Source organism: Passer montanus, unplaced genomic scaffold (assembly GCF_014805655.1).
Source record: "Passer montanus isolate IOZ18808 unplaced genomic scaffold, ASM1480565v1 scaffold127, whole genome shotgun sequence".
NCBI classification, from domain to species: domain Eukaryota; kingdom Metazoa; phylum Chordata; class Aves; order Passeriformes; family Passeridae; genus Passer; species Passer montanus.
Genome location: NW_024359499.1, coordinates 415,580 through 441,667, shown reverse-complemented (window position 1 = coordinate 441,667; position 26,088 = coordinate 415,580). Strand labels below are relative to the sequence as shown.

General features: G+C 58.3%; 2 protein-coding genes across 6 annotated transcripts; both read left to right on the top strand.

The window, feature by feature from the left end:
• The first annotated feature begins 1,412 nt into the window (after positions 1-1,412).
• Positions 1,413-13,164, top strand: LAD1 (ladinin 1). 2 transcript variants are annotated; one of them, XM_039698514.1, is made up of 10 exons: positions 1,413-1,823; positions 5,626-5,766; positions 7,004-7,490; positions 7,900-8,019; positions 8,732-8,781; positions 9,551-9,623; positions 10,040-10,171; positions 10,525-10,614; positions 11,698-11,775; positions 12,095-13,164. In XM_039698514.1, exons 1-10 carry the CDS (start codon positions 1,786-1,788, stop codon positions 12,101-12,103), a joined length of 1,218 nt encoding a protein of 405 aa, XP_039554448.1. In that variant the 5' UTR covers positions 1,413-1,785; the 3' UTR covers positions 12,104-13,164. The 2 variants fall into 2 exon arrangements, with proteins under 2 accessions (XP_039554448.1, XP_039554447.1); XM_039698513.1 differs by having other exon boundaries at positions 7,897-8,019.
• A 430-nt stretch (positions 13,165-13,594) lies between these two features.
• TNNT2 (troponin T2, cardiac type) lies at positions 13,595-25,687 on the top strand. 4 transcript variants are annotated; one of them, XM_039698550.1, is made up of 18 exons: positions 13,595-13,706; positions 15,956-16,003; positions 16,894-16,904; positions 17,020-17,037; positions 17,630-17,659; positions 18,347-18,403; positions 18,937-18,969; positions 19,450-19,485; positions 19,757-19,778; positions 20,639-20,699; positions 20,812-20,928; positions 21,516-21,593; positions 21,697-21,807; positions 22,196-22,305; positions 22,797-22,887; positions 23,313-23,353; positions 24,727-24,732; positions 25,479-25,687. In XM_039698550.1, exons 2-18 carry the CDS (start codon positions 15,966-15,968, stop codon positions 25,525-25,527), a joined length of 909 nt encoding a protein of 302 aa, XP_039554484.1. In that variant the 5' UTR covers positions 13,595-13,706; positions 15,956-15,965; the 3' UTR covers positions 25,528-25,687. The 4 variants fall into 4 exon arrangements, with proteins under 4 accessions (XP_039554484.1, XP_039554485.1, XP_039554483.1 ...); XM_039698551.1 differs by lacking the exon at positions 17,630-17,659 and having other exon boundaries at positions 13,597-13,706; XM_039698549.1 differs by lacking the exons at positions 13,595-13,706; positions 15,956-16,003; positions 16,894-16,904; positions 17,020-17,037; positions 23,313-23,353 and adding an exon at positions 24,018-24,058 and having other exon boundaries at positions 17,049-17,659.
• Positions 25,688-26,088: the final 401 nt, after the last annotated feature.

The window sequence follows — 26,088 nt, the reverse complement described above, 5'->3', positions numbered from 1 at the left end:
TTCCTGGGTTTGTGGGAAATGGGGCAGACCCACGGAAGAGAAACCCACTGGGGGATCTTAAATAAAGAGGAAGCTCTGTTCAGCTCCAAAGGTTTCTGAGCTGCAAATAAAGCCCCAGGAAGGGGCAAGTGTCAGCGAGGGGGTGAGTGTCAGCCAGGCTCATCCTCTGACTAATCCCCAGGCACTAAATGCCCATCTAGAATTTCTTCAACTTAATAACCAGAGGAATTGCAGACTGGGAGGTTTTATATTCCTTTGCTGTGTAGATCCTAGCTGGGGGTGTTCTTTCACTGCCATGTTCAGTCTAATCCTTTGGAAAACCCCGCTAAGTCCTGTGCTCCAGTGCTATCCTTTGGCAATGAGTTTTGCGAGCGCCGTGCTTGCCGTGCATTAATCACAGAGTTTTTATTGCTCTAGAGGAGCTGCTGATGCTGGACTGCTATATATAGTCTGTCAGCAATTAGCAGCATGCTTGCAAGGTTATTTAAGTAATTTTTTTTTCCCTTATGCCACAACTAACTGAATTCTCTGTATATATGAAAACACTTGAAAGACGAGCGATTACTGCAAGAAGAAAGAAGAGCAGAGAGCAAGCCCTGCTTGGAGTGGGCGGCTCGTTTGACAGGGCTATCTCCTAGAAATGGGATTTTAATCAGGAACCTTTGATTAAAATCATTGCTCAGGTCATGGCACACCCCTGTGGGCTGGAGGCATGCAGGGCCAGCCCAGCCTCACAACCAGTTCCTCGGGCTGGTGCAGGAATGGATCTCACTGAGAGCAGAGGTTGTACTCAAGGGGTCCTGGATGACATTTCCTGCAGAGAATAGTGCCTGGCAGTCAAAGCAGTGGGGTCGTGGCCATGCTGTGGGAAAATCCTGGCTGGGACCCAGCTCTGCTGTGCCTGGGCCTCTCATTCTCCCCCAAGACAACCCCCATTCCCCCACTAAGGCAGTGACCCCGTGGCTGCACACCTGCCCTTGGCAGGAAGGGATGCCCTTGGGAGGGTGGGGGTCTCGGGGCACAGCCAGAGGGAGGATGGGTTTGATGGGCTGGGTCCGGGTGAGTGATGAACCTCGACACACAGGTCTTCTCTGGCACAGGGCTCCAGCACAGAAAAATTGGATCCCCCCATGCCCCAGGCCCCTCCCTGGCTCTGTGAGTGCTCACTGCTGCAGCAAAGCTCAAGAATGAGAACACCTTGACAGCTCCATTTGAGACATCTAGAAAGGGTTGGAAAGAGCAGGGGACCCTCCCAAGCTCTTTGGAAAGGGCTGGACTGCGCCCAGCCGGAGGTGTTTTAATGACTGTTTTGGATCCCCGGGAGCCAACCTCCTCCCACTCGGCCCGGGGTAATTCACCTCCTCCGCCGGGCTGCAGGAGTTGTTGACTGGTGGATTGCGGCTGGTAGAACAGGTTCTCTGCAGGGAGTTGTCTCCGAAACCCTGGAGACGTGGATGGCCCGAGCCGCGGGTCCCGGCTCGGAGCCTGGCAGCGAGGAGGGCTCTGGTTTTGCGTGGCACTGCTGGGCAGGGCGGCTCTCGCCCCGCGCCGCTGGCACACAAATCACAGCCTGCCTGTGTCAGGTAGATAAGGAACCATGTGATGCAGCTGGTGGGAGCGGGAGGCAGGCAGGGTAAAGGTGCACAGGGAAATAACCTTGCAGGGAGTTCCTCCCTCCGTCCCTTCTCGGGGAGCAGAGTCTCCGGGCAGCGCTGATCCCCGCGGCACCTTGGCCTGGATGCCTGCTCGGGTTCTGGGGGCTCTCTGAACTGCCGGGTAGCAGGAATGTCCTTTAGCAGAAGGAACTGGTCCGATCTCTCCAGGTAAGTGCTGCGGATTAATGCTTAACCCTTTCCACCGCCGGCAGGGAGGGGTGAGGGTGGGCTGCTGGTGGCCGAAGGGCTTGGGGAGGATGGGAGGAGGGGGCAGCTGCCCTGGGAGTGTTTGTTCTTTGCAGAGGTGAATGCCAGCGCCACCGAGAGCTCAGCGCTGCTGGAGTTTCTTGTGGCTGGGCAAGATCAGAGGCGTTTTTGTTTCCTGCCTGGGGAAGCTGAGCCAGGCACAGGAGAATTACCTGGATAAGCATTCTCGCCCCATGCTGGATACATTTTGGGTCTGTTTTACCTTGCTTTGGGGAACAGACTATCTGGGCTGTGCCTCCAGACTTGCTCTGAGCTGGCTGGGGGTGTTTCACCTCCCTGCATGCCCATGCAGCCCCTGGGTGTGTGTCCTGCTCTGCCTGCGGAGATGCAGCCCCTCCTGTGCTGAGCAAGCCCTGATTCAGCGGCACTGACTGAGCAATCCCTGAGCAGTCCCCGCAGCACCGCTGGCTCCCTCGGCCTTCCCAAAGAGTGCTCCAGAGCAGGGGAGGCTCCTGGGCACCCTGGGGTGGGTCAGGCGCTCACACGAGGCTGGAGCGAGGTGGGATCAGCCCTGACCCCCTGCAGACCCAGGGCGGCCCCGCCAGCCTCGGCTGGGCAGGAGGCTGGATGGAAACTCAAGCCACGCCATCCCACAAATCAGGAATCCTGGCCCAAGTGGGTGTTATGGCTCTGAGACTTAACTGGAAACCTCAGTGCCAGGTGTAAGAAAGGGGAGTTCACAGAATCCTAGATTGGTTTGGGTGGGAAGGACCTTAAAGCTCATCCAGTTCCACTCCTGCCATGGCAGGGACACCTTCCATCATCCCAGGCTGCTCCAAGCCCTATCCAGTCTGGCCTGGGACACTTCCAAGGCTGGGGCAGCCACAGCTGCTCTGGGCACCCTGGGCCATGGCCTCCCCACTCTCACTGTGAAAAACTTCCTTATTTTAGTTGAGACCCCACTGTTTGGAGGCCACCAGCTCTCAGCTGCCTCTGGCGTGGGTGGGACAGATCCAGAGGCCACTCCAGCCCCATCCAGATCCATCTCCCCTGAGCCTCGGACCTGCCCCAACACCAGCCCAGCCGGGTTCTGCACCCCGTGTGCTTCACAACCCCAGAAGGCATTTCCTGGGCTCTCCCGAGATGAGGCAGCACTGAAACAGCAGAAATGTCAGAAATATCTGCACTAATCATTGACAGGGCAGGAGAGGACAAGGCAGGGACACTTGCCAAAGTTTTTTATTCATCTCTTTCAGTTAAAAAAGATAAGACAGCAAAAAATAAATCCCTCTGTGAAAAGAGGTGGGAAAGACTGGCAGAGCAAATCCATAGCCTGATGGGTGGATCACTTAATTACAAATAACAAGGAGCTGCCTGTGGATAGTGCCAGGTTTTGTGCTGCCTCAGAAGGAGCCAGGGTAATTCAAGGCAGGAAAATCCCATTTTCACTTTGAAGGAGACTGTGTAAAATCAAACAAGTACCCGGTCGTCGTGAGGATTTAGCCCGGCATTAGTGCTCCACGCTGTCACTGCTTGAGGGACAGGAGCGCAGAGGCCCCGGGATCTGTGTCCCCGCACCGGGAGCCTGCCACTGGGATGTGCATGCAGGGATTGCTGCCCCGGGCAGCGCCGGGCTGTGCAAACACGGCCGGGCTGTCCCAGCTGGGGATGCTCCCTGGGCACATCCCAGCCTCGGCCAGCCCCGTCTGTCCCGTGCCGAGCGTGGCATCGGAGCCCGCCCGGAGCTCCCCAGTCTGGCTCTGTCTGCTGCTGGGGCTGTTCGGTTTGAAGCGGAGGGAAGGGGAGGGCAGCACGGCCCGGCCCTGGCCCGTCTCCAGCCCTGTCCCCAGCCGGGCCCTGGCCTGTCCCCAGCTCTGCCCCCAGCCCGGCGCTGGCCTGTCCCCAGCCCGGCCCTGACCTCAGCCCAGCCAGTCCCCAGCCCGGGCCTGTCCTGTCCCCAGCCTGGCCCTGGCCTGTCCCCAGCCCTGTCCTGTCCCCAGCCCGGCCCTGCCCTGTCCCCAGCCCTGTCCCCAGCCCTGTCCTGCCCCCAGCCCTGTCCTGTCCCCAGCCCGGCCCTGGCCTCAGCCGGGCCCTGGCCTGTCCCCAGTCCTGTCCTGTCCCCAGCCCGGCCCTGCCCTGTCCCCAGCCCTGTCCCCAGCCCTGTCCTGCCCCCAGCCCTGAGCTCTCGGCCGGCTCCTCGCCCGCCCTGGCCTGTCCCCAGTCCTGTCCTGTCCCCAGCCCGGCCCTGGCCTGTCCCCAGCTCTGCCCCCAGCCCGGCCCTGGCCTGTCCCCGGCCCGGCCCTGGCCTGTCCCCGGCCCGGCCCCCAGCCCGGCCCTGGCCTGTCCCCAGCTCTGCCCCCAGCCCTGTCCTGTCCCCAGCCCTGTCCTGTCCTCAGCCCGGCCCTGGCCTGTCCCTGGCCTCAGCCTGGCCCTGGCCTGTCCCCAGCCCGGCCCTGTCCCCAGCCCTGTCCTGCCCCCAGCCCTGTCCTGTCCCCAGCCTGGCCCTGGCCTGTCCCCAGCCCTGTCCTGCCCCCAGCCCGGCCCTGTCCCCGGCCCTGAGCTCTCGGCCGGCTCCTCGCCGCGTCCCGCTCCACCGGCCCCGCCGCGCTCCCGCCCGCCCCGAGCAGGAAGGCCAGAAGCCGCAAGCACTCGCGGGGGGTAAAGCGGTTTAATTTATGACCGGCTGTGATTACTCAGTAACTCGGCACCAGCCGCGAGTCCTTGCCTGCCGTAATGCGGCCCTGCCCCTCTGACTTTCGCTAAAAGTCAAATTCATGGCAAAGCCTGAGCCCGGCCAGAGCTGGGATGCGGTCCTGGCATGGGCCCTGAGCAGGGAGGCTCTGCGGGGGTGCCCTGCAGTGTTTGGGGCTCATTGAGGGCTCGTGTTGGGGGAGAAGAACCAGGCTCTGAAAAGCTCCATCAGCCAATAAAAATATTTTCCAACACATTTTATGCACCAGCACAGAGAGTGAGCAGTTTTGGCACAGAGGAAGGATGGCAGAGCTGGTGTTTTCTGGACAACTTTTTATGCTGAGTGGCATTTTATTAAAACAAAACAAAAACAAACAAACAAAAAAAAACCACCAACAAAAAACCCCCAACCAAACCAAAAATCCCCAACCCAGATTTGGCTAGTGCAAAATAAAATGCTGAAAGATTATTCCAAATCTCATCTTTTTGGCTCAGTCTGTGATTATGAGCAATTCCCAGTTCAGGCACATGCAGGGGGGAAGAGGAGCCCTGTCAGCCCCATCCCCAGGCAGAAACTCTCAGCAGTTGCCTTCAGCCTCTGATACTTTTGCATCTGAGGCTTTTTGCTCTACAAAAATTAAATTGCCATCACCACATCTTGGTTTTGGCCTAAAATCTTGTGCCATAGTGGTTACCCTTCCAGTTTGTGTGGTTGAGGTCTGTGTGGTAGCTCAAGGGTCCTGGTCTGGCTGAGTTAAAGGTTCAATATCCTTCTCCTGCAAGGTTTACTTAATATAGGAACTCCTTTGAAATGAGTGCTCCCTCCAGCAGGAGAAAATAGGAGTTGGGAAGTCAAGTGCTTGCTTTGGGAAGGGCCTGCATCAGCTGGGTGGAGTGAGAGCGCTTTGGGGTGCTTGGCTCATGCTGGCCTCGCTCTCCTCCAGCAAGGTGACTTCTGCCAGCCCTTGGCCGTGCCCAGGCTGTAGCAGTTCCTTTCTTGTCTGGCACCAGGGCTTCAGGATGCCCATGCAGGACACAGCCTCCCCATGTCCTTGTGTTTCCTCCCAAACAGCCTGGCCAGGCAGAGGACCCTGGAGGATGAGGAAGAGCAGCAAAGAGAGCGCCGGCGAAGGCACCGGAGCCTGCTCTCATCCACATCCACGGATGAGGAACCTGCCAGCCCTGCCAAGGACACCAGCCCAGCTTCCAGCAGGTCTGTGGGGTCCTGCTGGCATTGGCCTTGCTCCTGACACCGGGCCCTGGCAGCTGCTGCTGTGGATGGCTCCTGGCTGAGGGAGGGCTGAGCTGTGGGCAGAGCTGTGCTCCAGCCAGCAGCCCTTGGGAGGAGGGATGGGCTCCCAGGGCCAGCACAAGGGGCAACGCCTCGGGTGGGCTCAGGGTGGTGCTGCAGGTGGGATCTGCAGTAGGTAGGGGGTGCCCAGCTCTGCAGGGCAGGAGAGCAGAGCAGGCAGAGCCTGGCTGGCTGTGCTGCCCCTCTGAACCTCACAGTGACGCTGTGGCACCTTTGCTGAAGTGGGGATCTGACCCAAGGGCTTTCCAGTAGTGCTTCCAAAGTCCCTGGCTGCAGGGAGCTGGTGTTTGGAGGTACTCTGGGACCAGGCTGCCCTTACACAACCTGACCCACCCTCTAAATTGGTCCAGGAAGTGTTCAGTATTTAGGTGGTTTGTGTCCGCAGTGAGGCTCCCACTCAGGGGTGTTCCTGTGTTTCAGAAGGATGGAGTTAGGGTGTGTGGGCTGGATATGGGATGGATGGGGGCTGGCCATGACTAAAATGAACCAGGTGGGAAGGACAAATTCCTCTTCCCTGGTGCTGACACAGGCTGGCCATGTGGTGATTGCAATTCAGAAAGACGGCAAGTGTTATCCCATCTCCTCCCCAGTGCTGGCAGTGTGCAGACACAGTCTGCCAGGTGTCCTTCTGCCCCTTCCCAGGCCTTTTGCCTGTTTGCATGAGGGAAGGAGGGGAAACAGCTTTTCACAGGTGGTGTTGGGACTGTGGGTGGACCTGCCAGAGCAGATTGGCTTCCAACCAATACTTCCCACTTAAAGCTGGTGGGATTTTTCCTAGTCCAGTGAAGAATCACAGCCATACTTCTTATCCAGCAGCAGACCCAGCACACTGCCCTGAGCCTGGATCTCCTTGGCACAGGACTTGGTGGGTGCTGGTGTCCCGGGATGAGGTTGCAGAAATGCTTCATCTCTATGACAGAAAGGAAAAAAAAGATTTTTAGTCCAGCCTTTTTCTCAGACAGCCAAGCTGGGGTGATGGGGATGAGAGTGGCTGCAAGCCCTGGTCTGCAGGGAGGACTCCAGGATGTTTGTGGGATTTTTATGTCCCTCCAGAGCCTTTTGCCTCACTTGCAGCATGAAATCCACCCCTCTAGCCCCAGGTGCTGAGGTTGTTATCCCATGTTGTTCCTGTCCCTAGACCTTCATCCCTGGTGAAGCCACAGTCTCCGGAGGATGGGGAGGAGCGAAAGCTCTCAGAGGTGCTGAAGACACAAGAAGGGAGAAGGACGAGGTGCCTCCCCACCGTGTCCGAAAAGCTGAGGCAGGAGAAGGAGCAGAAGGAGCCAGGGGTGGGAGAAAGCTGCCCAGAGACAGAGGCACAGCCCCACGGGAGGCAGGAGAGCAGCCGGGCTGCAGAGCGCGCTCAGGAGGCGGCCAAGGGCAGAGGGGACCCACCAGGGGACAAGAACCTGGAGCCAGCCTCTGAGAGGAAGGTGGTGGTGAGGGCACGGCTCCAGGACAAAGACCAAGGAGTGCAGACTCCTCGGAGTGAGCAGAGGAAGGAGGCAAAGGAGCCACCAGAGGTGGGGAGCTGCCGGCTCCGGGAGGTGAAGATCCTCACCAGGGTGGGAAGCCGCAGCACAGAAGAGAAAACCTCAGCGGTGACCTCATCTCCAGAGCAGCAGGTAAGCAGGACTGGATGGGGCACCAGGCCTTGGGGGGAGAGGTCCTGGGTGCTGGGAGAACCAGAGAAAGATACAGCCCAAAAGTACCAGGAGGGAAATGGGACCTAATGGATTTTGAGGAAGGTTTTTCAGAGAGCTGCAAAGCACGAGGTGGTGGACAGGGTCCCACCACCTCCTTCCCCTCCCTGGTCTGTGCTGTCCTGATCACCTTCTCCAGCAAGTCCTGCTGATTGCCATCATGGTGTCAGTGAAGGGCTGTTTGGGGATTCTGTATATCCAATGGAGACAGGAAAGGTTTGGAGGATTTTGATCTCAAACTCCAGCCTCCAGCCCAGTTCCCGCTCCTGCACCTCAGTCCTCTCTCCAGGATCTTCAGGGATGTATCTGAGGTCTCCTTTTTCCTCAGCAGCCTTCAAAGCAGGTAATCCAGCTGTCCCCTCCCCAAGATGAACCTGCAGAAAAGCCAGACCCTTCTCCAACTCATGTCACCTCCATTCGACGAGCCAGCCCAAGAACCGTCTCCTTTCGGGTAAGAGCTAAAGCAGATGGGAAAGGATTCTGTTGAGGCAGTGGGGAATGGGGGAAGGACAGATTGTTTTGGCCTCTGGATTACGTGGCCAGAACGTGTTCCCAGAAGTGTGCTCAAAACTTACCCTTGGTCTGGGCACTGTAGTCCTGCTTCCCTCTTCCCCCCCATTTCCTTCTCCATGTCTGACTGAAGGCGTGTGAGGATGAACATGTCCAGTTCATCCACTTGTGCTGGCCAGAAAACTTATGGGAAGTGATGAGAAAACAGGGAACTCATTGTCCTCAGGATTTCCAGAGTCACAGGAATTCCCATCCACGTTCCAGTCTTTCCAGTCTTATGTGAAAGCACAGGATAAAAATAACATCCATCCTCCCTCTCATCCCATGTTACAGTCTGAGAATATATTTCATTTCAAAAGAGATCTCTGGAATAAAGTGATTGAAGAGGCTGGGAAAGCCAAGAACTGTCAAGATCATCCCTGCTGTGAGTCAGGGCTGACTGGCTACACTTGATTGACTTCCACGAGGCTTTACTGGGAATAAAACTGTTATCACCATAATATGTCTATAGTCTGGGGAGCTTTGATATGAGATAAGCTCTGGTGTGGGTGCAAATGGAGCTTTCCTGGGGGAGATCAGTGAGATAGTGTCTTCCATGCTTATCTTGGATAACCAAAGTTCACTGCAGAATCTCCTCCCCTTGTCTCTTACAGATCATCTCCAAGAAGCAGAAAGAAGAGAGCCAAAGCCCTCTCACAAGGAGGTCAGCACCCCTCATGTTGCTTTGGTCCTCCTGGGCAGGAATGGCCATGCTTTGTTTTCCAAGGGAGGAGGAGGTGCTGGGGCCTGGCAGGCCTAGCACACATCTGCTGGACATTGGTCCCCAGCGTTGTGGAGTGGGCAGGCAGCGATGCTCGGCAGGGGACAGGACAATGTCCAACGTGCAGCTTGCATCTGAATGAGATCCTGGAACCACAGAATGGTTTGGGTTCCAAGGGGCCCTCCAGATCTCATTCCAACCCCTGCTATGGGCAGGAACATCCTCCACTGTCCCAGGTTGCTCCAGTACACCCCAGCAAGCCCCCACTTCTCTGGGGTCATGTAGCTCCATGTTGGTGCTTGGCTGCACAGGTCCCATCCATGGGGACATCAAAACAGCTCCATGAGCAGCCTGACCTGGCTTTGGTGACCAGATCAGGGGATCCTCCACCCCTCCGTGGGCACGTGTATGCTGTAGGCAGAGCCACACTGACATTGGGGGTGATGCAGTCCAGAGCTGGCAGAGCTGAACCCAGGGCAGGCTGAGGAGCTCTGAGATATTTTGGTGTTCAGTGTGGCCCTGGAAAGGCAGTGATACCCAGAGAGCTCAGTCACCAGCAGGGAATGGGCTGCTTGGTTCCCCTTGCAGATAGATGCAGGAGTGCCTGGGTGGGACAGGGCCTTCTCCTGCCAAGTGCAGCTCCCCAGGACCATGGGCTGAGTCCAGGACATCCTGGGGCGGCTGGTTTCAACTCTTCCCTCTTCTTCCCCAGTGCGAGTCTGAGGATCCCAGGAAGCAACAGCACCATTGGGGAGAAGCTGGAAAAGTACAACTCGGCTGTGCAGGTACCGAGGGCCCTCAGCAGAGGCAGTCAGGGGTGGGAGAGGTGTGTGGGGAGACAGAGAGGGGTGGTCTGGAGCCAGGTGGGGACGGGAGGGCCTGAGCTGCACCACGTACCAGAGGTGATGGGGGTGAAGGAGATGGTGCCAGGCAGGAAAAGGGATTGGCCTCGGGATTTCAGGAGCAGGGACCCTTGGGGGGGGTCTGGGGATGCTGCATGGCCCTGCAGGGAGGAGATGTCCTGTGGAGAGGGTCTGGGGATGCTGTGATCCGTTGGGGGAAGCAGTGCACAAAGCTGTGAGCTGGTGATGGGCAGGAGGGGACCAGACCCCAAGGGGCTCAGGGTGTGAGCCAGAAGCTGGACTTTTCTTTTCATCCCGGGGTGCAGCACAGCCCTGCTGAAGCCTACTCTCTCTCGCAGCGCTCGGAGGGGGCGAAATCCTCCGTGCCTGCCCAGAAGAGTCGCCTGCTCTCCTCGGAGGGGGTGGCGAGCAAGCGCAACTTCTTCGAGAGAAGCGCTCCCAGCAAGGCGGAGCCGGCAGCTCCCAGGAAGGTGAGGCAGGAGCGGCCTGAGCGGGGCCCTCCGAGCGGGTCTGTGCTGGGCAGGCACCGGCTTTGGGGAAAATCTTCCCCTCTTCGGATACCAGGCTCAGCCTGGCAGGCTGCTGCAGGGATCGGCGGGAGCTGGGTGCCAGGGCTGCGTTTGGGCACAGGAGCTGCCCCGGCGCTGTGTGGGTTCCTGCCGAGCGCTGGAATTTGAGGAGCTGGGATGGAGCCAGTGTGTGGGCTGGGCTCTGCCTGCTGCAGCTCCGCTCAGTCTCCCCGTGCCCTGGGGACTGGGCCGGGTTACATTCGTGCAGAGGGAGAGCCACGGCTCTAACACTGGTGTCCCTGTCTGTGCCACAGGACAACCTGAAGATCCCAGGGTCGGTGACATCTCGCATTAATCTGTGGATCAGCCGAGCTCAGGAGCCTGCCAAGGAGGAAAATGGCAAGGTACTAGCTTGTGTCAACCTCAAGTGAGAGCCCTGAGACCAGGCACTCTCACAGGACATGGTGCTGTACCTTGGGGCAGGGTTGAAGGGTGGATGAACCCTTGGCTGAACCTATTAAAGGGTATGGGAGCAGTTTAGCCAGGTTTGGAGATGTCAGAGCTGCAGGGCCACCATGATGAGATATCAGGGCTCTACTTGTGGCTGTGTCCTCACTGTGAGTCCAAAATTCCCAAGACACCTGATTCCAGCCCTTGGTGGGTTGAGGAGGGAGCAGAAGCTGGCTGGATGCATGTGCCAGGGCACACAGGGGTACCTGACCTTGCCACCCCAGCATGATCCCATCTCTGCCATCCCATCTCCTCTGTCTGGGTGAGCAGCTCTGCCTGGAGGCCAGTGGGAGAGGAGCTGTGTGCTCAGCCCTTCAGCTCTGAGGGGCTTGGAGAGGTCCTGGTGCATGAGGGGTCTGGGGTCATCTGCACCCCCACGTGAAACCAACCCCCAAAAACAGGGAGCCTTGTGGCTGTGGGTAGAAAGTGCCCAGCCAAGGGGACTCAGAGGTCATCACTTGGCCACCGTGGCTACTCCCTGGACATGTGCAGGAGAGGGACAAGAGAGCCTTTGGCCGCAGGGTTGTTTGGTGTTCTTGGAAAGGAAGGGCTCAGCAGGTCCTGGGCAGGTCTCACAGCTCGCAGCAGGGAGGGCTTTGGCAGCCAGCTGGCCCAGGAGGTGCAGCTCCAGCCCAGCCCTGCAGCCAGGGAAGGTGAATCCAGGCTGGGCTGGGAGATCAGCCCTGCCCAGCTGTGTCTGTGCCAGGCAGCTGTGCCAGCAAAGGATTTGCTCCTGGAGTGACTCCTGGGGAAAGCCTGCAGCTCTTTGGTCAGTTCTCCTTTAATAGCACCTGCTCCACTTCTGTGGGTGGAGCTGCCCTTGGCTTTGAGGGTCTCCCAGGTGCAGGATCCCAAAGCTGGCTGGTTTTACCTGGACAATGTGTGCTTCAGTGTTTGGAGACAGTCAGACCAAGGCAACGCTGCACACAATGCATGGGGAAACTTTCTCCTGTCACTTCTGACTCTCCTGTTTGCAGGAAATCCGGAGAATCAACAGCCTAGCAAAGCGAGACATCTGGATAAAGCAGCCTGGAGACACCTCTGAAGATACCAAGGTAATTACAGAGCTGCTCTGGAACCTGGTGCATCATCTGAGGCAGAGGCAGAGCCAGGATGTAAGGGGAGAGGTGACATGGGGGTAATCAGGACCCTGTGACTTTGGGAAGTGAGCAGGAGGGGACAACTGGAGGGACGTGTAAGGGAGAGAAGGACTCTGGTCTGGGAGGAGAAGGGAAATGGCCTGTCATGGGATTTAGGGCGTGCCTGCCTGCCCCATCCCCTGCTGGGGACAGCCACTGTCCTGCTTAAAGCAGCTGCATCTGGCGGGGTTGCAGCCTCAGGCACAGCCTCAGTGGTTCCCACTTTCTTTTCCAGTTGCAGTAATACCAGCTGTGGTATCAGATCATCTGGGAAAAACTGGTTTGCTCCAAAGATCAAAGCCCAGCCCTACCCAACCGTCCAGCAGCCACTGCCATGAGTCCCCTGTGCCATGTGTGGGTGCAGCCCAGGTCATGGGGTCCTCTGCTTGTGGGATGGGAAGGAAGAAGCCTGGAAGAGTCTCCCTGTGCCCCCAGTCCCCAGTCACTGCCTGTCTGTGGTGTCCAGGCCTACAGACTCCCCACAGATGCTGAAGGCAAACTCCTGCCTTGTTTGTCCAGCACATTTTGCTGTTCTGTTCCTGATCTCTGCCTGTGCCCTGGAACTGCCCTGGCAAAGGGGATCCCTCACAGGGCTCCCTGGCAGCTGGAGGATGTCAGTGGGGCAAGAACCCGCCTGGCTGAGGGAGTTCCAGCTGCACATCCATGGACCACGTCCATCCCTGCTGCCTGGGCACGTGGGGCAGGCAGCTGTCACCCCCTGCCAGGCTGTCACTGCCAGAGGGGCCCAACCAGAGGCTGATGTTCATGAAGCTACACGAGTGCTCAGATGTCTCATGGAAGGAGGGGAGGCTTGGCCCTGGTGTTTCCCTCCATATGCAGCTGAACCAGAGACTTGTCCTTGTCCCTGCCATCCCCTGCCTCTGCAAGCAGTGACCCTTCATCCAGTGATCCAGGGGAGGGTGAGCTGGCCCTGGCCACAGCCCTGTTTGGGAGATTTCGTGGAGCTGAGTGCCCTGTGCTGGGCCCCATTTCCCTCTTGCCTTTCCTCCTGAGCCCTTTGCTGTGCAGCCCCTGATCCTGCATTCCCATGGCTGCTGAGCCCACCCAGCAGGGATGGGGGATGCTCTGTCAAGGCCTTTAGGGTGCCACGGGCAAAGGGCTCAAATTCTCTTATTGGGGCCATTCTTTGGGTTTGGGTTGTGCCTTCAACAACCACTGTGGTGACAAATCCAGTGTGGGAATCTGCTGCTGCCCCTGGAGCTGATCCTGCTTGTTGGGCTTGGGAAAGGACTTGGGTTTCTCTGTGCTTTTTTTTTGTTTTCTAATAAACGTTGCTCTTTCTAAGACACTCCTGGTCACCTACTGCTGGTTTGGGACTGGAAACTGTTCCCCGACAAGGGGAAAATAGGGAAAACCCCGAATCAAATGTGTCCTGGGGGGTTAAAACCAGACTCTTCCCTTCTCATTGCAGCATCCCGAGGTCGGAGCAGCGGCTGCGGGAGCCGGGCAGGGTCTGTCCCTGCGCTGGTGACAGCGCTGCCTTATCAGCGTCCCGGCCCCGGTGACAGCTGGGCTGGCTTGTGTCAGCCCCTCGGGCACTCACGTATCTCGGTCCGGAGGGTTTAAAATAGCAAATCTCTGAGGCCACACAATAGCTTGGGCTTATATGGGCTCCTGGGGGGGAAGGGGGAGCGGCGGAGGGGGCCAGGGCCGCGGCTGCCGAAATAGCAGCTCACAAGTGTTGCATTCCTCGCTGGGCGCCGGGCACATTCCTGCGGCGCTGCCCGCCCCGGGGTGGGCGCTGGAGCCCCCTTAAAGCCTCCTGGCCCAAAGAGCCTTTCCCAGACCCGGCGGCTCCCCGCGCTCCCCGCATCTCCGGCGCTCAGGTACGGCCGGGGCCGCGCCGCCCCTCCGGGGGGATGCGCCGGCTCCGGACCCGCGACGGGAGCTCCGGCCGCGGGGTGTCCCGGCCGCGCTCTCGGGTGATTTATGCCACTCAGGCACTGCCATGCATAAAGCATCTGGAGCCTCTCCAGCGGGCTGTGTTTGCCGTTTCTCTTTCGGACCACCCTGATGGGTGCCCAGGTGGCTCAGATGGGTTTTGGCTGCCCTGGTTCCGGGGAAATCTCCCGGTTCCCCGTTCCCTGTGTCTGCAGGGACATCAGGGATGTGATGCCCACGGGCAGCCTGGCCCTGGCTCTCTGGCAGCCCAGGGGGTGGGTTAGGGATGGGATGCTGCTGTGCCTGGTCTGACCCTGCCGAGCAGGACTGGAGCAGGGACGTGACCCATTCCTGGAGCCAACGGTGGGGATGGAGAGCTCCATGTCTGGGCAGCCTGGAGGATTGCAGAGACTCAGAACTGTGGAGGATTAACTCAGCCCCAGAGCTGTGAGCAGCCAGCCCTGAGCTAAAGGATAGGAGGATTTCGAGGAGTGTGAGAAATATCTGGATTGTTTAATACAGAGCAAATTCTGAGAGATTTTTTGTAGTCAGTGCAATATTTCCTCTTTGTCTCTGTAATGTCTGCTGGGTTCTCCTAATTCTACTGAATCTAGATTTCCAAGCTTTAATGAAAAGGTTTATGTGTTTCTGTGCAGAAGATGCATAAATATTTCCTTGAGCCACTTTTTCTTTTGTTTACCCTCTTAACAGTGCTGGACTTGTTGCTGTTCCCTCAGCTCTGTGGGATTTAATGGTGTCTGAGGGAGGAGTGCAGTGAGAATGTAGGAAGAGGCTTTCATACTATGGGGACTCTTCTCCTGTGCCATGAAATTATTGTGTGGAGCCTTGGGTGCTCAGATTTGGCCAAGCTTGGGGCATCACGACCATGCTGAGCATGGGAGAAAAGTGGGAATTGATGTTGGTGGGGAGGCAGGGATCCCAGGGATGGTGCTGGAGGGGGTGCTTAGAGCCAAGCCCCAGACCCATCACAGGAAGGGGTACAGTGGTGGCAGGAGCAGGCGGTGACCCCGAGGCAGAGGGGGCCGAGTCCTGCCTTTATTTGTCTCCAAAAAGCACCTTGTGAGGAACTGTGAGATTAAAGACCCTCTGGAGCCGTGGTTATGCCAAGGTTCCCCTCCTGGAATGCCCCTTTCCCATGCCTGAGCATTCCAGCCCTGGACCCAGCATCCTGAATAAGCACTCCTGAGGCCTGGCCTCCCCATCCCGGGTAATAAATGCCTGACAGATGTAGCCAGGAGCAGTTGTTCCCAGACTCGGGGTAGCAGGAGCAGGGAAGTCTTGCTGCTCTGGGAACAGGTGGTTCAGCACATGGAAGTTATTTCTGAGCTGCCTTGCATCGTCCTGTGGCATCTCAGCCCTGCCGAGGGCTGGCATGAGCAGGGGACAGGGCTGGGCTGGGGCTCTGGGCTGGGGCTCTGGGCTGCTCCAGGATGTCCAGGGATGGGGCTGGTGGGTGCAGGTCCCACAGTGCAGTGCTGGGTGAAGGTCAGATGAGGTGAGATGATAAGCAAAGTCCTCCTGAGCACAGCTGGGAGACTGATGTGCTGGGAAGATGAAAGGCTGTTTCTGCAGAAGTTTTAGCCCTAAAATGAGGACTAAATTCCTAAACCAAGCTGTAAATTATTCCTTTTAGCTAACGGGGGAAAGATGCACCTGCTGAGCTCAGGCTGCCCCTTTCCCAGCAGTTCTGCCCTTGGAGGGCTGGGCTGGGAGGGTTTGCTGAGGGCTTGTGCTGTGCCTGGTGCAGGGCTGTAAATCTGAGAGAAGGGGTCATCCCTGGGCTAAGAATAGTTAGGAAGCAAAACAAGCTGAACACTGCAGTGGGGTGATTTTCGTGTCCCCTGAGCAAACACAGCCCCTGAGAGGGCTGGGCCTGGGGGCTGAGTGCCCTGGACATGGCTCCTGACAGAGTTATCAGTGTCACAGGAGGTTGTGTCCAATCTCCTGCCTCCTGTTTGGGGCAAGCTGTGATTCTGGGACAGGAGGGGGGCAGGCATCTTATCTCTGCTGAGATAACGCTGTCACAGCCTGACTGGGGACTGCTGGAAGCTCCAAGTGCTTTGGAGAGAGGCAGCATCTCTGTGCCCCTGTCCTGGTGCTGAGGGACAGGCTGTGCTAGCCCTTATCTCACTTCTAACCCTCACTTTTTCCAATCTGCCTCGAACTCTGCCAGAGAACCAGGGATGTCAGACACAGAGGAGGTCACCGAGGAGTATGAGCAGTAAGTGGGATGGTTTTAACCCCTTTCTTTCTCCCTATTCCCATTTTCCCACTGCAGCATTGCTTGGAGGTGCTCTCGTTGTTAGCCCAGCACCCAGCAGAGACCCCCAGGCTGTGCCCCTCTGCCTTGGCAGTGCCTGACCCCAGCAGTGGCAGTTTGTGTTGGGAGCTGTGTCCACACCCATGGGCAGGACAAGGATGATTCCTGTATTAAAAATGCTGCAGTCTAAATCTGTGAGACAGGGATGAGAAACCCCAAGCTCAGTGGGGAAATGGGAAAACCAATCTGCTGCTGCTGGGGTCCTGCTGCCACATCCAGAGCATCACTCGCCAAGGCCCAGATTTGAGAGCAGCTTCTGCTGATGGAGCTGCTGGGCCAGGAGGCACATCCTGGAGAGATGGGGATGGGTTATAGGGGTGAGCCCCAACACAGCTCCCACTCCTCATCCACCAGCAGAGAAAGGGGACCTGAATCCTCTGGTGTTTCAGTGCCACACAGACTCGTGTGTGTCACAAATCTGTCCCCCTGGGATGGGCTGTGCATCTCCCCCATGGCCAGGGAAGGACTTGGGGGCAAAGGTGGGATGTGAGATTCCCATTTCTGGGATTACAGGCCAAGGTCACTCATCTTCTTGTACTGCAAAATGGTGATGTGCCCTGACCACTGTCAAAGTGCCAGTCCAGACCTTCATCCCCTGCTGTCCACAGCCTGCAGGGTGACCTGGGCCTTGTCCCTGTCCCCACTGCCACCTGCCAGCCACCCAGCAGCCATGGCCTGTGCTATGAGACAGGGGAGCCAGCCTTGAGGAATCCCAAACTCGCCTCAGCCTCACTGATGGCCCCGTTCCAGCAGCTCAACATGACTCTGTAAATTCCTGTTGTGCTTTGCAGGGAGCAGGAAGGTAAGAGGACATGGAGCACCTGCAGCTGCCCTAAGGCCAAAAACTGATCAGAGAAACTCCAATAACCTGAGGCTTTTTCCCTTCTCTCTGTCCGTGCCCTGTGTGCTCTCTGAAGAGGAGTGCGTGGAGGAAGGTAGGAGCTGCACCTGCAAGGACCAAGAGCCAAACACGAGGGCTTCAGTGTTTGCTGGGGGGTTGGGGGGCAGCTCCTGGGCTGCAATGGGCAAATCATGTGCAGGAAAGGCCAATGTGACCATATTTGAGATGCCTGCACCTGAAACATCAGTAGGATCAAAACCACTCTGAATTTTCTCAGGATCTGTTTTGTCAGTGATCCTTTGACTCAAGTCAGGGCTGGCAATGCTGGACATGGCTGAGGGGTGATCCCAATATCCCAACGGGAGCTGGAGTCTCTGCTGGACGTGTGACAGTCTTGCCAAACTGGAACTTTCACCTGCCTCAGCCTGATGGAAACAGAACCCCGGCATGGGATCTGGGCTGGGCTGGGCTGGGCCGGGCTGGGCTGGGCCGGGCTGGGCTGGGCTGAGCTGAGCTGAACCTCTGGCTGCTCTAGGGCACTACCAGGCAAAACATGCTGAGTGTAAAAGCCAAGAGAGGTGCAGGGGGAAGCCCCTGCTGTGCTCCAGTCCTCATCTCACGCACACCCAAACTCTGTGACACCCAACTAATCCCTGTGCTTATTCCTTCCCTCCTCCCTGGCTCAGAAGAGGAAGAATGGATAGAGGAAGACGACGGTAGTTATTGCACCTTTCATTATTTCCTCTCTCTGCTCTTGGGAAAAGTCCTGGGTTGATGTGTTCTGCCTCTCCCTGGTTGGGGAATGGTTTTCTTTCATTCTTCCACTTCTCTCTCTTCTTCCTGCACTCCTCCCATGCCCTGCTGTGCTGTGAGCCCATCCTCTGTCTGTGCCTCGTCTCTTATATCTGCCAGCCGTGGTTTGCTGTCTTTGCTGTCTTTTTCTTCTCTTCTGCCTGGCTGTGGCCCCGCGGGTGTTCCCAGGGCCTGCGGGCACAGCATCGCTCTGGCTCCGCCGAGGAATCCGCGGGGACGCTGCTCCCTCCAGTGGAAAAAGGCTCCAGCCGTGTCACAAATGCGTCCCCAGCCGCTCCCGGAGCTCCCTGCTGGGGCAGAGCAATAGAGATCCCTCCTTCCTTCCTGGGCTCTAGGGGAACGGCAGCATGAGAGGGGACGAGGGACAAGCCAGGAGGGGAAATCCTTCCATTTCATTAATTTTAGGGGGTTTTGCCCTAACGAGCACGGGCTGGGGTAAGGTTAGGGAGGAGCCCTTTGCTCCCGAGCCGCTGTGGCTGCCCGGGTCCCTCCGGGCTCTGTGCCGAGCTGTCCCAAAGCAGGGGTAGATTGAGGAGCTGCAGGGATCCAGGGGACGCTGCTGCTGTGCTCACTCTGCCCTCCCTGCACAGGGCAGGAGGAGCAGGTAGAGGAGGCGGAGGAGGAGACCACAGAAGCCAAGGCAGAAGGTGAGTGGGGCCGTGCCAGGAGCTCCGTGCCTTGGCTGGGCCATGCTCTGCTCCAGGGGATGCCAGCTGGGGGCTGTGAGAGAGGGACAGCAGCACAGAGGGGCAGCTGTCCCCAGATCTGGTGTCCAGTAAGGGGGTGTCAAACTGAGAGCCCTTCCCTGCTCTGTCTGGGTCCTACAAACAGGAAATGGTGATGAAATACATGAAATACAAATGGTGTTTGCTGCTGGTGGCTGTGTCCAGCCCTTTGAAATAATGCCAAAAATGGGCCAAGCCTGCTTCACCAAGGGGTCCATTGCCTTAGAGGGGTTCCCAGAGCTGGGATTGAGCTCTGATGTGTCTTATCATCAAGAGAGCACTGGGTTTCATGAGGTGGCTTTGGGGCATGATGTGTGACCCTGTGCTGTCCCTTCTGCTGGGGCAGGCTCAGATCCTGGCTGTGACCCCGAGTCAGAGTGCTGGGACCCCTCTGTGCTGGGGGTGTGACTGCCCTCACCCAGGGGTGCTCATGTTCTCCCATTGCTTTTAAACAGAACAAGAAGATGAAACGAAAGCAGCAGGAGAAGGTAAAGTGGGAGCAGAGGAGAGATGGGTTTGGCCATTCCAGTCCTAATCCCAGTCCCCTGAGACACTGGGCCCTTGTAATGGGGTTTTGGTGCTGAATTTATTTGCTGCCAAAGGGACAATCTGTGGTAAACGGGGCAGAGCTGCCCTGGTCACATCCCCCAGCAGGACAAGGGCAGCAGGAGGGATGGATTTGCGCTGCCTCTGGCAGAAATTCACACAAAATACAGAAGGAGAGGGATGCACTGCTGCTTTTCCAGGCTGAGCTTCTGCAAAACTTGTCTGGATTCCTCTTGGGGAGCACTTGGGGCTCTCCTGGCCACCCTGTGAGTGAGGGATGTCCCTCAGAGACCTGCTCTCCCCCCGTTCATCCTGCAGGGATGGAGCCAGGGTTTGCAGTGGGGACAAGCATTGGACAGCCACCCCACAGTGTCCCTGGGCAGGACTGGCCACGGGGACACAAAGCATCATGTCTTCCACAGGTGGAGAGGGAGACCGGGAGCAGGAGCCTGGGGAAGGTGAAGTATCACCCTGAAGTATCACCCTGGTTCCTCCTGCCTGGCTGGGGGCACCAGGGCCTGCTGTGCCCAGCCAGCAGCACCAGCTGTGCCTCGGGCACAGCGTGTCCTGTGGCACAGGGCTGGCATCTCGCTGCTGGGAGATGGTCCCTGGGAAGCCCCTGCTGCTGCGGGGAGAGGGAGGGCTCAGGGTGGGGCTTGGGTCAAGGTGGGGCAGGAACCCCTCGGTGACACTGACCTTGTCTTTCTGTGCTGCTCCTGGGACCTGCAGGCGAATCGAAGCCAAAACCCAAGTAAGTGGGGCAGGGTTTTCCCTGGGGCAAGATCTGAGCTGTGCCAGGGCAGAGGCTCCGTGGACAGAGCCTGATCCATAAAGGACCGGGCACAGGGAGCCTCCAGAGCAGGGTGGGACTGGGACATGGAGAGAAAAAGGGAGAGAAACAGACAGCAAAACACAGACCATGAAGGGCACCCTGAGAATGAGGACTTTAGGCAGTTCTGAAGCATTTTGTATGTTCTTTGGGAGAAGCTCAGCTGCCCTGTGACCCTGCAGGTGGCAAAAATGTGTGTGTGTGAGAGAGAGAGCATCCCAGTCTGGGACACAGAGTCCAGGCTATGGCTGGCATGAGGCACATGTTTCCAGGAGTGCCAGGGACTGAGCCTGAGGGAGCAGGACTGTGAATCATTGCCAGACACCTGGGGCGTCCTCCTGGGCCCATGGATTCTGCAGTGTGGGAGGCAGATCTGCCCTCAGCCATCATCATCCCTTCATCCCTTTGTGCCTCTGCTGAGCATCTCCTGCCCTCCCTCAAGCCCCACAGGATGAAGGATCCAGCTGCCTGTGCCAGGTCACACCGCAGCACACAGTGCCTTTTAGGGGGAGCAGAGGGTGGCTGCCAGCTCAGGGGGCCTGGCAGAGGGCCCTGGCCACACTGTCTGCAGCTTGCAGGGTTATTCCAGCCATGCAGGGAATGCCACAGGTCTTCCTCTGTGGCTGCCCAGCTGGCACCTCCAGCAGGATGCATTGCACTCCCTCTGCTCCAGCTGTGCCCACTCTGTACCCCCGGGGGGATCAGGGGGTGGGAGGGGTGAAGGGCACGGGCTGTCCCAGAGCTGCTGCAGCTGCATCGCTCCGGCTCCCCTTCCCCTGCAGGGTCTTCATGCCCAACCTGGTGCCTCCCAAGATCCCAGATGGCGAGAGACTGGATTTTGATGTAAGTTATAGAGCAGTTCCCACCCCTGGTGGGGGTGGGGGTGCTGCCCTCCCACTGCCCCCCTCAGTGTCTGGCAGCTGCTGGAGGCCCCGGCTGTCCGTGTCTGCTGCAGGACATTCACCGCAAGCGCATGGAGAAGGACCTGAACGAGCTGCAGGCCCTCATTGAAGCCCACTTTGAGAGCAGGAAGAAGGAGGAAGAGGAGCTCCTGTCCCTCAAGGACAGGATTGTACGTGTTCAGCCTTCCCCTCTCTGGCTATTGCCACCCACTCCCTGTGGGCACTCAGTCCCCTCCCCACAGTCCTGGCAGACCTGGGACACCCCTGACCCTGCAGGACAGAGCCTGAGGGGTGAGCCAGATTTCTGTGAGGCCCAGTGCCTGCACACCATGGAATTGCCTGAGCTGGAAGGGACCCACAGGGATCATTGAGTCCAGCCCCTGGCCCTGCACAGACAGCCATCCCACCCCATCCCTGGCAGTGCTGTCCAAACGCTCCTGGAGCTCTGGCAGCCTTGGGGCCATGCCCATTCCCTGGGGAGCCTGGGCAGTGCCAGCACCCTCTGTTGGAAGAACCTTTCCCGATATCCAGCCTAACCCTCCCCTGGCACAGCTCCAGCCCTTCCCTTCCTGTCCCTGCTCACTGGGATGCCCCTGGTGTTGCTGCAGTGGTGCTGCAGCGCCTGGTGTGGATGCACCTCTCCCCGGGGTCACTGTCCCCAGGCTCCCTTGGGGCTCTCGGCTCTCGGGGTCAGGGATGGAACAGAGAGGATGCAGATTCCCTGCGGTGTCCAAGCCAAGGTCCCCTCCCTGTGCAGGAGCAGCGGCGAGCGGAGCGGGCGGAGCAGCAGCGCATCCGCAGCGAGCGGGAGAAGGAGCGCCAGGCCCGCATGGCCGTGAGTGTCCTCTGGAAATGCGGCTTGGGATGGGCCCGGGGAGCCTGGGGACACGAGCTGTGTGTCCATCCATCCACTGCTGACCAGCTGCTGACCCTGGCAGGAGGAGAGAGCTCGCAAGGAGGAAGAGGAGGCACGGAAGAGGGCGGAGGAGGAGGCGCGGAAGAAGAAGGCGTTCTCCAACATGCTGCACTTTGGGGGATACATGCAGAAGGTGGGACCCTTCCCAAGGGGGCTGTGATGGAGCCACTGCTGCCCCGGGAAGGGCTCGGCCATGGGCTGGCCTCATCCCCATGACACTGGGGGTTACAGGCAGGAGAGGGCAGGGAGCTGTGCTTGGGTCAGAGTTACCGTGCCAAAGTGGGCTCAGAGCTGCCCCGAGCTCAGCTCTGCTCTGCAGATGTGCAGCTCCAGCCTTGCCTCAGGGACAGGGATGGGCACAAGGACAAGGTGTCTTGTCCACTGTTACCAAAATGTCCTTGAGGACTTCATGTGCTTCTGGAGTCCCAAAAGCTGAGAGTGTTTGGGTGTAGAATTGGGGATGGGAGAGAGCAAAGGCTGGGCAGACTTCCTTCTCTCCAGTTGATTGTTGGTTTCCTTAGTCAGAGAAAAAGGGTGGGAAGAAGCAAACAGAGAGGGAAAAGAAGAAGAAGATCCTCAGTGAGCGACGGAAGCCCCTGAACATTGATCACCTCAGCGAGGACAAGCTGAGGTGAGCACAGGCTGCGGGAGGGATGGCCAGGCACGAGCCCCGGGCTGGGTCCCAGCTCCTGGGCAGGATCCCGGGCTGGGGACAGCTCCCTGGGGCTTCCAGCTGAGGGGGAGGGCATAGCTGGGGTGGGCTGTGACACCCGATGGGGGACACGGGCTCCAAGGCTGTGCAGGGCCACCATGGCCAAGCTGCGGCTGATGGCACCAGCCATGAGAGGGAGCCAGGATCACACAGGTGGGACAGGTGTGTCCTGATGTCCTGTGTAGAGGAACCAGAGTCACACGGGTAGGACAGGTGTCCCCATATGTACTGACCTCACCTGTGGCTCTTGTCCTGAACTCACTGCCTGGAAAACACATCCCTGTCTGGGAGCCTCCTGAGCCACATCCCTGGGAGCAGATACAGGATTGGCATCAGTGCCCCATCCCTGCACTGAGCTCCTGGGGAGCCACGGCCCTTCCTGCACTGTCCACAGCTGGCTCTTCCTGCAGGGACAAGGCTAAGGAGCTGTGGCAGAACATCCATGACCTGGAGGCTGAGAAATTTGATCTGCAGGAGAAGTTCAAGCGGCAGAAATACGAGGTGAGCCCCAGGGCCTCTATGATTTGTCCACCCTCTGTGTTCCTGACTGCTCCTTCTGCTCCCCAGCCAGGAGATGAACTGGGGTGTGCAAGTGATCTCCCATCTCCTGGGGACGTTTAGCTGGCACCACCACAGGGCAAATATATCACAGGCCAGGCAGGATGGAGCCCTGAGCAACCTGGGACAGAGGAAGGTTTCCCTGCCCATGGCAGGAGGTGGGATGAGATGGGCTTGAAGGTCCCTTCCAACCCCAACCATCTTGGGATTCTGGGATTCTAAACCCCACAGAAAAACTGCTGGGGAAAAGAGAGCAGTGATGCATCTTCAGCCAGCCCCTGTCCCCAGCCTGAGGCTTCTTGTCAGACCTCACCACCCACCTGCAGCTTTTACTGCCAGACCTCACCACCCACCATTTTTTCTTGCAGATCAATGTTCTTCGAAACCGCATCAGTGACCACCAGAAAGTGTAAGTGGCTGCACATCCCTGTCTGGGAGCCTCCTGAGCCACATCCCTGGGAGCAGATGAGGGATTAGCATCAGTGCCCCATCCCTGCACTGAGCTCCTGGGGAGCCACGGCCCTTCCTGCACTGTCCACAGCTGGCTCTTCCTGCAGGGACAAGGCTAAGGAGCTGTGGCAGAACATCCATGACCTGGAGGCTGAGAAATTTGATCTGCAGGAGAAGTTCAAGCGGCAGAAATACGAGGTGAGCCCCAGGGCCTCTATGATTTGTCCACCCTCTGTGTTCCTGACTGCTCCTTCTGCTCCCCAGCCAGGAGACGAACTGGGGTGTGCAAGTGATTTCCCATCTCCTGGGGACATTTAGCTGGCACCACCACAGGGCAAATACATCACAGGCCAGGCAGGATGGAGCCCTGAGCAACCTGGGACAGAGGAAGGTTTCCCTGCCCATGGCAGGAGGTGGGATGAGATGGGCTTGAAGGTCCCTTCCAACCCCAACCATCTTGGGATTCTGGGATTCTAAACCCCACAGAAAAACTGCTGGGGAAAAGAAAGCAGTGATGCACCTTCAGCCAGCCCCTGTCCCCAGCCTGAGGCTTCTTGTCAGACCTCACCACCCACCTGCAGCTTTTACTGCCAGACCTCACCACCCACCATTTTTTCTTGCAGATCAATGTTCTTCGAAACCGCATCAGTGACCACCAGAAAGTGTAAGTGGCTGCACATCCCTCCTCCATCTCCTGCCCTTCCAGCTCCCTGCTCCCAGTTCCCTCCCTATGGATCTCCCTTGCTAAACCACCTCCTCCCCTTCCCCCTCCTGCCTCTGCTCTTGCTGGTGCCCGGCATTCCTGGACCTGCAGGTCTGTCTCAGGGATCTCAGTCCCTGCCCTTCTGCTCCTGGCAGACCTCCATGGTCCCACTGTCACCAGCTGCCCCCTCCCCAGAGACCTTGGCAGGGGATGGACCCCAGGGAGAACCCACCTCTGCCTGGGAGGCTTTGTGTCCTGTGGGGTGCTTCCAGTCTCCAGCCACCCCATCCCTGCAGGGGCTCTGCCCAGCACCTCAGGAAGCTGCTGGAGATCCCAGCTTGTCTAGCAGGGGAAGTCCCATGGGCTGTAGGATTTGTGCAGGCCCACAAGGCCAGGGGATCCTGTTCCCGTGCCCATGGTCCCTGCACGTGGCTGGGGAACCCTTCACAGGAGATGGAAGAGGCTGTTTAACCCCTACCCCAGGAGCACCCCGGTGCTCTCACATCCCCATCCCACTTCCCCCTCATGTGGGAGGTGCTCAGCCCACCCCGTGTGTCAGGGGCAGCAGCTCCCACCCCCTTACACCACATCTCTCTTTTCTTCTGCCCCACCATGGCATGATCCTGCAGCAAAGGGTGAGTACAGGCATTTCTGAGGGCTGTGTGTGTCCCTGCACAGGAGCTGTGTGTGTCCCTGCACAGGAGCTGTGTGTGTGTCCCTGCACAGGAGCTTTGTCCCCTTGCACAGGAGCTGTGTGTCTCCCTGCACAGGTGCTGTGTGTCCCACTCCATGTGTGTTGCAGGGACACCAGGACCCTAGGGCAGAAGCAGGGCTCAGGGATGAGGCAATCCCAAGGATTAGCAGCCAGAAATGCCCTTCACTGCCCACCCAAACCTCCTCCTCTGTGCTCCCCTGTGCTGGTTAAGGCGAGCGATGGGCTGGGTCCTGAAGGGCCCTGCAGCTGCTTTTGTCCCTCTGCAGCTGCAGATGCAACTTGTCAGTTCTTCCTGGAGTGATTCTTGGGGGGCAGAAACATGGGAAGGAAATGGTGGGTCCTCGGAATCACCTGGCAACTGCATGAGCCTGTTCCCAGGGAGTCCCAAGATCTTTGACTCAGGTCCCAGGGTTTACCTGGGCCAGTGGAGACCGTTGGCCCCAGGGCAGTTTTCCTTAGAATCACCTGGCAACTGCATGAGCCTGTTCCCAGGGAGTCCCAAGACTCTTTGACTCACGTCCCAAGGTTTACCTGGGCCAGTGGAGACCGTCGGCCCCAGGGCAGTTTCCAACAGGAAAAGGCTGCAGGACACTGACAGCACCCACCTCATCCTCCCTGTGTGATCACTGATGCCTTTTTGCACGTGCTGTTCCTCTTCCCTTGCAGATCCAAGGGTGCCCGTGGGAAGACCATGGTGGGCAGCCGATGGAAGTAGAGCTCAGGGAGAGAGGAGGCCGAGCCTCAGGAGCTGCAGCAGCTGCACAGAACCCTGGCTGCAGGAATGGGGGTTCTGGGGGGCAGAGGCCTCATGAGTGTCCCATCTCCACCCCCCAGTGTTGTTGTGTCTGTAAATAAAGAGGTCGTGAGGGGGTGCAGGTGTGGTCTCCGTCCTGAGGCTCTGATCCCAGAGGACACAGGCTCAGCACAGCTTGAGGAGTTGCCCACCCCAGGCTGTGAGAGGTCACAGCAACCACCCAGGATCCCCCAAGTAACTGTTCCTGTGCCTCCCAGCATCATCTCAGCTACAGTCCTTGGCAGGATTGGTGACACACCTCAGTGGTCTGAGCTGCTTTTCCTGCTGCACTTTGGGGCAGTCCTGGTCATGGCAACTTCTGTTCTGCTTTTGCTGTACCAGAGCCCCACTGACTCCTCTCTGGTCACAGCTGGCCCTGTGGGACACCATGGACAGGGGCACTGCTTCCAAGCCTCTTGGCCCATAGAATAGTCACAAACTCACCGGCTATTTCCATTCCTATTTCCAGCTCTTGCTAAAGGC